Below are 12,320 nucleotides of genomic sequence, written 5' to 3' on the forward strand. Positions count from 1 at the left end.
TAGTTGGTCTTCTGCCTTTGTTTCTTGAGAAATAATAAGTATCCTTTGCTTTCTGAACTCTTTGTCATAGGTGGCCAGATTAGTGCATGCTTGTTCAACACTAGTCCAAGAATGCTAATATTTATTCCTCTGTTTCTAGGGAACAAGAAATGGCTCATTGGTAAAATAAATAAAATTTTTAAAGGATCTCAAATGGGGAAATAATTATTACTTTTCTTACTGCATCCTGAGTGTGTACCTCTGGCATGGTGTGCAAACCGGGACTTTTTCCCCTCTCTCTTTTGCAGGCTGTCAGCGCTCCATAGGCTTGTCCAATGGGAAAGCCAAGGTGTGTAGCTACAGTGGATGGTATTATTGCAGCACCTGCCATGTGGATGACAGCTTCCTCATCCCTGCACGACTGGTTCATAACTGGGACACTTCCAAATACAAGGTAATCTCCCTGCAGGTCACCTTGGTAGCCAGTGAAGTGAATTGCTCTTTTGTTAGAATCACAGGCATTGCAACAAGTTGAAAGTTACAGCCATTGTCTGCTAGTGCTTTCATCTTTGTCCCTCTTGCCAGAATGAGCCATGCTGTCTCAACAAGACAGATGTTCTCATCACAGTTTCCTTATCCAGACCTAAGGCATTCCTCCTAAAAGCATCTTCTTTTTTGATGGCATCTTTTCTATCATTGCTTATCTAAATTCTCAAGAGACAGTGAGGGGTGGAACACTGAAACCTCTCCTATAGGCTAAATCTTTGCAGTTGTTGGGCCGTTGAGGAGTACCCTTTCCGTGAGCACTAGGAACTATGGATTGGCACTGCTTAGTGATGGATGCTAAGTTGTGGACACACCCACAGGAAACTGGCATACTGAAATATGGTGTTTGCAAGGCCCAGTATGTCCTATCTCTTTGCATGACCATTTTGAGGACACCAGGAGAACATTGCAGTTGTTTGCACCAGAAAGCCAAAAGTAACATAAAGAGAAAATTCTGCAGTTGTTCACCTGCCACACAAGCTGCTTTCCTAAAACTTCTGTAATCTGCTATTGGCTGCTGCCATGGTGGCTGGTTGCTAGAGCCAGGGGTAACTGGTTACCTGCCTCAAAGCATTGTGCCACCAAACGTGGCAGCAGTGTTGTTTTGCCACCTCAGGGAGCATTTGCTGAAACGATAACAAACTCATAAGGAATCCAGACCATGCTAGAGCTTCAGACCTAGCAGACACTGTTAGGAGAGGCTGTTTGAAGTTTTATGTCTGCGAATATTATTATTATGGGCTATTTGAAAAGGCAAAAAATAACCAGTAAATGCCCTATTAGAGGAAAATATCTTTCTTGAAGATGAAAATCTGTCAGATGGGGGATTATTAAAAAATAGCCAGAGCCTACCATCAAGAAAATGATAGTCTTGCATCATGAAATGCAAGATTCTTCATAGCTACCAAGCTCCTGCTTGTGGAGACAAAACCCCTCCCTTTCCTAAAAACTAGGAAGAAATATATAAGATTTGTTTCTTTGGATGCTTTTATCAAGGACTAAACTTGCTGGCCTGTGGTAGTATAAGTGGCCCTGATGTTGGGCAAGTGGATGGTAAGGCAAAGACCTCATGTCAAGATGTCATTAATACTGCCAAGAAAATAAACTGGTTTGTTTTCTAAACCTGCAGGATTAAAACTGAGCTCTATGTCCTGTTTCCTGTGGTCTTGGTAGAGGCAGCTGAGGCACAAAAGGAAACGGGATTTTCAAACTTAAGCATTAGTTGAAACTTAATCTGCTGTAATCTCAATATAATAGTGACAAATAATCAATATGCACTTTTCTTAGGCAGAAAAGCTATCACATGATGTAACAAGCAAATTCTGTGTGGATGCTTTGTGCCAAAGTGCTCAAAGAGGTGGATTTAAGAGAGGAGCACCATCCTTTAGCTAGGAAAACACTACAGCATCCCCAGTTACTAGAGCAGACGCTAAGGCAGGGAGGGAAGGAGTGTTACAGAGAGGGTCCTGCAGGAAGCAGCACATACTGTGTTAGATGGTCATAACTGAAACAGGACTTCAGTCTTCAAAAGCTTCTGTATTTCACACCGTCTGAAATGTGCCTGACAGTCCACCAAATGGAATCAAAGTGAATGAAGAGTTTGAAAACTTGCAGTCCTTCCCACTGCCATCTTTTCCCCACCTCTGCAGGGATTTCTGGGGTCTGTCCTATGTATCTCTGGCAAAGCAAGCAACAATGGATACTCAAGGACATAAGCTTTTCTGATAATACAGTGTAACGGGGCATGCTTCTCTTTTATGTTGCACATATTTCTAGACATCTGAGCAAGACCAGGAAACTGTTGAGTCAATTAAGTAAGTTTTTCAAATGGAGAGGTTCTTGTATGCTTTTGGCAAGAAAGGTCATGAAAAAAACAGAATTAGTGTTTCAGATTTCTTTCTGTAGAGTTGTGTCTTCCCATATGTAGGATCTTGAAAACTAACAATGCACTTACACCTGAAAGCACAAGGGTAGGAAAAGAAAAGTCGCCTTGACTGCAATTAAAGCTCTTGTAGAGGACTCAGCAGTTAGGCACCTTTCTTCTGTCATAACCAAACCAATAGTTTGGTCCCAGGTTCACTTTTTTCCCTGTCCCTACTGTTTTTATATTTGTGTTTTTCACGTTTGTGTGAAGGGAACAGAAAAGAGGCCATCTTGTGAACGTCCTTTCTTCCTTTTACTTTGGCCAACTGATTTCCCTGTTTGTATGCAAAAATCAGTATTACAGTTTGATTCAGATGGCTTCCAGCCTGAGCAAAATGTCAGACAAACACATCAGGAAATGGACTCCATGTGCTGGAAGGCTTAAAGAGGGGGCTGACTTCAGGTAAATTGAATTCTAAACTGTAAGTTTGCAGCCTCTAGAAAGAAAGGTCTGGAAATGTTGACATTTATCCTTTTATGACATTTAAAGCAAGAATCGTCTTGCACTTTGCATCTTCTCACACTTTCTGGCTCATTTAACAGGGTTGTCTAGTGTGCCCAGTAAAATCAGGGGGCTGTAAGTAGTAGAATATTGTCTGGTAGCAAGCTGACTTTTTATGACTGCCTGACCCTTCCTATTGTAAGACAGCATTTCAGCTTCTTTGCTGTGGTTGGCAGCGTGAGTCACTGTTTTATGTGACCTGTGTCCCTGTGTCAGGCACACAGAGTGAAGAAACACCTACTTGTCAGCCAGTGATGCTGGGCAAAGCTGCTTTTTCCTGCGATCACCACTCCACAGGTACATTCTATTAGTAAGGAGAGATAGAGAGGTTTGCTTTGCTTCTTTCTCTTCAAAGGCTGCGTTCAGACCATGCACCACCAGAGCCACACAGTATTGCAGTCACTCAGGTGACCTCAATTCTGACATTTTTTATGTTTCTGTAGTCTTCATGTGGGTGGCCTCAGAGGGCTTGCCCCATAGAGGGTGCAAGTGTGCCCAGGGTGGAGGTATAATACTTAGAAAGTAGCTGCCCTTTGGTTCCCCTGACAGCTGGGCGGGTGGATGAGGAGCCCATCACTTCAGCAGGGGTTTAAAGCATGGAAGTAAGAACACAAAGACATCATTGGGCACCATGTCATCCTGGTGGAAGGTGCTAGTTACTGTGCCAAGCATTCCTGTGCCTCCTAGGGAATCACTGAATATGTGGCTTAATTTGCCCATTTGTGGAAGGGGAAGAATATTTACTATCGATACAGTAGTTGTCAGGGGATTGCTGAGATGTTACAGCCAAATAGCTTAATGATTGTAAAAGCAGGTTATTTAACTGCAGTCTCTTTTGTGCATTGCAGTCAGCATGTCTAATAAAATATCAACATTGCTAGTGCTGGAAAACTTGACATCTTTGAGATCTGTAGAGTTTTGTTCTGCAAAATCCAAGTAATTTGTGCTGCTCCTTACACAGCACTTCCATGCAGACAGCACAATTCCTTGTGTATTCATTTTAGATAAAAATATTTAATTAGTGGGATGTTTAGTGCAACTAGGGGAGATACTCAGTACAGCCTCGGGGCCTGGGAAACCTATGGAGTTACAGTCTGATATATTTGAAATTATATAATGTATTACCTGTGTAAGTATTAGCAGGAAAGCTGGCTTTAGCATTATTGGGTTTACTTGCATTGTGAAAAGGTTACATTTGGGGCGAGCTTTCCCTGTAAGTAGCTAGTGACTCCTGCAGCTAGTAACTTGTGCTGATTTTGGAAGTGGTGCCATTTATAAGGTTGAATATTGCTTTCACCTGCTTCCTACCATACAGCATCAGATTGGAAATAACATCTGAAATCTCAAGAGGCTATGGTATGCCCTTTCTCCTTTTGTTAGCCTAAGTCATGCCTCCCTGGTCCCAGTGTAAACAGTGATTTAAAGGTCCAGGAGGACTAATTGAATTGTGGAACAAATAGTATTTCTACAGCACAGTTTGAAGTGATTTGCAGCTCATTTCAGCTAATCCCATCTTCTCTTTTCCAGCTGCGATAAAATGCAGAAATAAGGAATGAGAGGATTTTGGCCTTCTTACCTCAGAAACTGGAGTATCTTTTCTAGTGAGGACAGAAGTTCCATTAATTTACCAGGATTACAGTAGCTCTTTGCAGGTGGAAGCAGAACAGAACACTATCATGAAACACTGGGCATGAATGACACCAGTAAAATTCAACTTTATCAGTATTAAAAAAACAAAACAAAACAGCAAAACCAACTTGACAGATATGCTTCTGATTATTTTATTTTTACATAACTTTAACCATACTGGCTGAGCACAAAACAAATGGGAATAGTAGTTTACAATGGAATTCTATACTCTGGGATGGCACAGTATGACTGGATTTGCATCATATGTATGTTTCCTTTTGTAATGTTGTGCTCTGGCACTTGCCTGATCACTTCCTTCTTGCCAAAAGGAAAACAGTGAACAAACAGAAAAGTATTAACAGGGAAGAAACTTGATAATCAGTTTTTAGACCTGAAAAACATCTAGAGACTCAGGGGTGACCTTATCACTCTCTACAACTACCTGAAGGGAGGTTGTAGACAGACGGATGTTGGTCTCTTCTCCCAGGCAGCCAGTACCAGAACAAGAGGACACAGTATCAGGCTGCGCCAGGGGAGGTTTAGGTTGGATGTGAGGAAGAAGTTCTCTACAGAGAGAGTGATTGCCCATTGGAATGTGCTGCCCGGGGAGGTGGTGGAGTCACCATCATTGGAGGTGTTCAGGAGGAGACTTGATGGGGTGCTTGGTGCCATGGTTTAGTTGTTTAGGCAGGTTGGATTGGTTGATGGGTTGGACACGATGATCTTGAAGGTCTCTTCCAACCCGGTCTGGGCTGGTCTATTCTATTCTATTCTATTCTATTCTATTCTATTCTATTCTATTCTATTCTATTCTATTCTATTCTATTCTATTCTATTCTATTCTATTCTTACCCTGTGGTGATAACATGTGTGGCTGCAAATATTGCTGTACTTGATGTAAATAAGCTATTATCTCATACACTTAGCTTAGATGGTCTTGATGAAGTTTGATTTAGCTATAATCAGAGATGATTGAATCTCTCTTGGGTCTGTCTTCTGTGATTGATAGCAAAGTAAGTTTTCAGATGTAGAGAAAAGGTGACAGATCACAGAGGGGAAGATCTACTTTAAAAGACTGGGGACAAAAATCTATCTAAACTGGTTGCTTTATTTTTCAGGTATCAAAGCAAGCCAAAGAGTTCCTGGAATATGTTTATGAGGAGCCATTGATTGATATCCAGCAGGAAAATCCCATGTTATACAAGCATGTTGAACCTCTGGCAACTGTTGTCCGCCTGAGACAGCAGCTAAAGTCTCTCAGAGCTTATTTGTTCAGCTGCAGAGCAGCAGTGGCTGAAGATCTGCGCAGAAGGTAAGAGCTACAAACATGCAACATGAGGAGGTAGCTTCTTTGTTGTATTGCTTTTGTCCTTTTATTGTTTTCCTCACAATCTAGTTCTGAAGGTGTTACTCATTTAGAAAGATATTTTACTTCCCTGGGCAGCAGGGTTATCTGCTGCAAGAAAATGTTTTTATAGGGTCTGAATACCTGAAGTTGTTCTTGACAACTGTTAGCCCAGGGGTCACACATTGTGCTGTGCATCTTTTACTCCTCTGACATCCTGGCTGTGCATGAGTGTTTTCACTGAAAGAGGAATAAAAGATCCACACCACATTGCATGCATTGCAGTGTGGTAGTCACGGTTATAGAGGAGAATGTACTGGGTTGGAAAAGACCTTTGAGATCATCACATCTAACCTATCATCCAACACTATCTAATCAACTAAACCATGGCACCAAGCACCCCATCCAGTCTCTTCCTAAACACCTCCAGTGATGGTGACTCCATCACCTTCCTGGGTTCCTGGGCATCTCATTCCAATGGGCAATCACTCTTTCTATGAAGAACTTCTTCCTAACATCCAGCCTAAACCTCCCCTGGTGCAGCTTAAGACTGTGTCCTCTTGTTCTGGTGCTGCTTGCCTGGGAGAAGAGACCAACCCCCACCTGGCTACAACCTCCCTTCAGGTAGTTGTAGACAGCAATAAGGTCTCCTCTTAGCCTCCTCCTCTCCAGGCTAAGCAACCCCAGCTCCCTCAGCCTCTCCTCATAGGGCTTATGCTCCAAACCCATGTTGCCCTTCTCTGGACACATTCCAGCAAGTCAACATCTTTCCTAAACTCAGGGGCCCAGAACTGGACACAGTACTCAAGGTGTGGCCTAACCAGTGCTGAGTACAGGGGCAGAATGACCTCCCTGCTTCTGGTGGCCACACTGTTCCTGATTGAGGCCAGGATGCCATTGGCCTTCTTGGCTGGGCACACTGTTGGCTCATGTTCAGCCTACTATCAGTCAGTACCCCAGGTCCCTTTGCAACACCTCACAGTATGGCAAAGCTTGAGAGAGGCTGGAGTCAACCACCTGTCCAATGCTTTTGCCCTCTTCTGCTATGGGATCTCACTCAAAGGCAGAAGCTAGCTGCAGTCCCCAGGTACATGACCCAACATAGGATTTATGTGACACCAGAGAATTTTGTGCTCTTGCTCAGCCATGATATGGCTGTGCCAACAGTTTTGTTTGTTGGAAAACACCTGATCACAGCACAGCAGATGTTTCAAATTGAGTTTTCTATGGTGGAAACAGTGTTTTTATAATCAGTGAATTTAATTTTGCAAGTGCTCTCAGTCCATTCAGCTGCTGCTGCATTTTTCTAACAAGGAAAAATGAATAATCCTATTAAAACCACCAAGCCACACTATTTACCTTAAAAAAAGCAAGTGACTTTTGTCATGGATCTCCAAAAGAAATAGGGAGATGTCTCTGCACATGCCATACTGTGAGCTGAGTGGCTCTAAATGCATGCAGCTGATGTGATGGTAAATGTGTCTGTGAGCATTTGTAAAGCGCCAAACAGAAGAGCAACTGCTTTGGAATTAGGAGATGCCAAAGAACAAGAAAACAGATGACATTAGTGATAGTATTTTCAGCATAGTGTTTTAGGGATGGGTGGCTTGAATTCTCTGTGAGGGAGAGAAGGCTTCACTTGTGTCTTTCTCAGGTAAGAACTGAGGTGGTCTGCTATTCATACATAAGCTGTGTCAATGTTTTGATGACCTACGTAGAACAACTAAGAGAAGGAGACTTTCAAGACCCGTCTGGATGTGTTCCTGTGTGACCTGCACCAGATTATATGGTTATATGGTCCTGCTCTGGCAGTGGGGTTGGACTCAGTGATCTCTAGACATCCCTTCCTCCCTTTCTGGAGGGCACTACTGAGTTCTTGTCTCAGACCCACTGGCTGTTAATATGCGTTTGTATCTTACTGCTCAGTCACTATTGTTTGGTAGTGTGGTGGGTTGCAATTACCCCCCAGCTAATTTGGAGAACTATCCCCCAAAATAAAATTGAACAGACCAGTTCAGTTTGGGATGGAAGCAAATGAAGCTGTATTTACAAGCAAACTAAAATCTGGCAACATGAAATGCAATGAGTATGTACAAAATATACCATATTTCCATATATTTGCAATTTATAAACAACACAAGGACCCTTCTGGGCAAAAACAATGGGTTACCAATAGCTTCCCCCTCTCCACCCCGCTTTCTCCCTGTACTAGGGAAAAGAGAAAAGGGAGGAGAGTAGCTTGTTAGTTACTTAGCCACAAGAACGCAGCCAAGGTCAGCAACAGCCAAGCAAAAGCCACCAGCTAGTATCTGCTAGAGCAAAGAGCCAAGAAAGAGAGAAAAACAGTTTATACAACTAACTTTATGTTAGTTATAAGACCAATGGGATTATTCAGACTTTATAATTCTTTTCCCTTTACATCCAATGGTAATTCATTTACATTCTACCACTTTCTACTCAAGATCTGGGGAAAGTTTCCTAGGCATCAAACTAAAACTGACACAGATAAGATGGTTGACAGCATTTTAAAAATTAGGATGATTTTTCTTTTATTCTAGTCAGTGTTATTAGCTTGCAGAACTGTTTTGCTATTCAGCTGTAATTTCCTTATGCTGCCATTTTTCATTGCAACTAAAGTGAAAGGAGGGTGAGATCTATTCAGGAAAGAAGTGGCAGACAAGAAATTATCCTAAACTGTCACACTGATTAATGCTGAAGGAAAGGGGAATGGACTCTGAATGGACTTGGGTAAGGCAGTGAAAGAAGAAAGACTAAAGGAAGCCTAGGCAAAGAAATCAATGGACTAATAGAGGGATGAGCGAAAGTCAGGAGGAGGAGATTCTGAGAAGGGAAGGATCTCAGGAAATTAAGACTTAAGGAGAAACCAGGACAAAGGGGAAGCCCAAACACCTACTTCCAAAAAGGAGAGATGGGAAATGCTGAAGAAATGCAGAGAAGAGAGAATGGACAAAAATAAGCACAGCAGTGTGATGTGGGGAGAGGAGAGAACAACCTCCGCATATCAAAATGAAACATCCAGAATGGCAGAAGGGGAAACTGGGAAGTAATCTCAATGTGCCCTTTCCTTATCTAAGGATTCCTTCACAATGTCTTAAATTAAAGCTCTCTGGCAAAGAGGATTCCAGGCCAAGAAGTGTACTAGGAAAGCAGTTTGGTAGGAATTGTTAAACAAGTGCTGTAGAGGGCACTGATGGAAAGTACAGAACACACCTTAGAGTTCAGCTCCCTCTTGGTCTGTGAAATCTCTTTTAGGATGGGTTTTGGTGATCAGTTTTGGTCCCTCAGATCTTCCCTAAGAGATGGAAAGGAAGAAATGTTCATTTCCCAGAAGGAGTTATTTGCTGCTCAAAACTGGCTTTGCTTTCTTCATATGGTGTTAGTGTGTCCCAGCAGTCACTATGGACATGATAGGTTTATAGAGCACAGTGGAACAGTAAAGGAATATACAATTTAAATTTCTGTTTGGCTCATCACATGGGCAAGTTGCAAGGAAAGGAGGAGTTTAAACAATACGGTGAGACAGCATTCCTAAATTTAGTACTGTTTCCCAGATAGAAATGAAAGGCTCAGGGAGAGAATCCAGTTATCTGTCCTGCTCTAAAAATACTCTTTTTCTGCTTGGTCTTCACCTTAGTATTTGAATGGCTATTAATCACACGGAAGTGAACACAGCATCTTGAAGACCTGTCAGACCCATATAAACAGACTGAAACAAACTGTTACTATTGCTGTCTAGGGAGAACTAAAAACAGACTGATTAATTGTATTGGCACCTTGCTGCCTTTGGGACACTGATAGAGCCTGCCTTATTAGGGAAAAGCAGATCACTCTGAGGTTTCTTTTATTAATACTATTTGCATTATCATCTTCTTTAAATCTATACCTCACTCTTGAACCCAGATTGCAAAACGAAGATGGCAATGAAGTTGGAAACTCTTGGTGTCCTCTGGGAAGACAGAACTGTTTACAGTGCTTACAAGTTACTTTTTCTGAAGAATTCCAGATGGCTATAAACCAGGTTAGCTCAGGATTCAGTTGACTTAAATGTAGGGATGTTATTTATAATGCTTGGTGTGCACAGATAGGTGCTTTGGGAGCTTTGAAACTTGGCATCCAGCAGAGAACTCCAGGCTAAACCACATTATGAACTTTGAAGAAACAAGTGATTAATTAGGAAGGAAGACAAAAAGGAAGAAAGGAAAAGGTGCAGGAGAAATCCTAAAAGTAGCTAGAAGGCTCACAGTAAAAGTGGCCTTCATCAGTTATAATGATTTGTTCTCACCTATTACTCCAATGTATTCTAAGCTCTTTTTATATTTGCAAGAGAAAAAAAAATGGAACTGAGCTTTAACTGGGAGGAGATATAAGGCCCTCCACTGGTGCATATCAGCAGCGTTCCTCTGAGATTAGCCAGAAGAAACTCTGAGCCTCTTGCTGAGCTCCCTATTTTACAAGGGATTTTGTTATGCCTAGTTTGCTGTGTTTGTCACCTCAGTATTGCAACAGACATAATTTGCCTCAAGTGTCCTTACTCAACAAGTTCTCGCTTGTTTTGGTTGCTTTGCTTGCACGGATATCTTATTAGCTCCAGAACAATATATCAGTTTTACCCTAGCACAACTCCAGTGCTGGATACATTATTTGGTGTCTTACACGAAGACCAAATTAGAGCTTGCTGCTGCAGCAGAAGCTTAAAGGTACGCCTCCAATGCCACCGATGTGTGGTCCTGGCTGATCCTGCCAGTCCGTCAGCATGATGCGAAATAAGCCCAAATTCAGTTATGCTGAACAATAGAGTCCTGTCACTTCCTACAGTGAGGCCTTAGACATATCACTTCTGACAGAGGAGTAGGTTACTTTCAAAATATTTGTGTGGCAGTTGGGGAACCTGTCTAAACACATCACAGGAATCCTGATGGATCTTACGCAATCACTGTAGCACCAAATACCGCACGTACGTGGAGCTGGGGCTAGGTCATCTTTCTGACCAAGGACAACAGAAGGTCATTAAGTCATGTCCAGGCTGTCGAAAGAGGCTTTTTCTCCATTTTCTTTGCAATGGGTAGGCCATTTGGACAGTGAAAATACAAGAGCAGGAGAACAAAGACACAACTTGTGAGAGCACTAGACTACAAAAAGGAGGTTTGAGCAGGAAGAGAACAGAAAGGTGTGGTTTCATAGCACTCAGAACTCTGATTTAACAGCAAGACTAAGAGAAGAAGAAAATTTGTTGCATTAGTGATTGGAAAAAGAGTGAGAGAGAAACTCATTCAAACTAAGAGGATATAGTGTTGAGCCCCTAAAGTGAGTAAAGGTGAGAATATCCTAGAATAATTAAGGTTGGAAAAGACCTCTGTGATCATCAAGTCCAACTGTCAAGGCAGCACTACCGTGACCACTTAACCATTTGTTTCAGGTTTATTAGGGGATCTAAGATACTTGATTTGCAAGAGAAAACCAAGGAAGAGTTTACTTATATTTTGGGATAACTGGTGGTTCACTGATATCCCTCTGTGCTTTTAAAATCAAATAGGAACTCACAATTTCAATTCCCATCAGTGAGATCAGAGTGCACAGTTCCTGCCCATGAGCTATGCACACAGTCACAGTGTTGGTGGTGCGTGCTGTAGGGACTTCCAGAGGCCCTCTTGTCTAGGGGGAAAAAAATACAGAAACATTGGTAATCAGGATATGTTTGCCTGTCAGCTGCTTTAGTTTGCATTGTGGAGCAGTAGCTTAAAAGTAAATTGGTAATGATGTAAGTTGCAGTGCCAGGGTATGAACTATGCTGGCTGAGGAAATGGACTTGGTACCTGTGGTGCAGTGCCAGCTGTGGGTGTAGCAGCTTCCTGAAAAGGGGTGGAGAGGACGACTGAATGTGGCTGCATGCTAGACTGGTGTGTCTGCATCTCCCACGAGTCAGAGTTCAGTCATACAATTCTCAAGCTAGTCAAACAAGACACTCCTGACTGCACATGAAACCATAGTGCCAGCTTTCCCTCCCCTTTCTCCTCCTGTCCTAGGTTTCAACAGGCTTTTTGGTACAAAAGAAGCTTGGTTGTGCCCATCTGCCAGCTAACTTGATTTCTTTTGATTGTGCTGTAAAAAGCAGAGTTCCCTCTGCTTATTACGTTTGTACTTTGGTTATAGTGTCAGGCATGGGCAGATTAATTGGTTGCAGCTTTAGGAGAGCTGTCAGGGTATTTAACCCATTGGAGAAAAATTACCTAAACTGATGATAAACAGGCTTTACATGCAGAGCAATTACTTAGTGCTAACGAAGCACCATGACTACAGACTTTGTCCAAATGCAAAAAGCAAAGTCTTATCAGTGGTTCTGTTTGCAGAAGGACCTGAAAAGATAACCTCTGTTTG

At 42.2% G+C, this 12,320-nt stretch overlaps 1 protein-coding gene across 1 annotated transcript in view; it reads left to right on the forward strand.

The window, feature by feature from the left end:
• Positions 1 to 12,320, forward strand: part of PLEKHM3 (pleckstrin homology domain containing M3) — a 95,001-nt gene that overhangs the window by 40,390 nt on the left and 42,291 nt on the right. The window contains exons 4-5 of the mRNA XM_054172931.1: positions 288 to 433; positions 5,698 to 5,891. Coding sequence (XP_054028906.1) covers positions 288 to 433; positions 5,698 to 5,891 — 340 coding nt within the window. The remainder of the gene's footprint in view (positions 1 to 287; positions 434 to 5,697; positions 5,892 to 12,320) is intronic.

The sequence above is a fragment of the Dryobates pubescens genome, chromosome 2 (genome assembly GCF_014839835.1).
Source record: "Dryobates pubescens isolate bDryPub1 chromosome 2, bDryPub1.pri, whole genome shotgun sequence".
NCBI lineage: Eukaryota > Metazoa > Chordata > Aves > Piciformes > Picidae > Dryobates > Dryobates pubescens.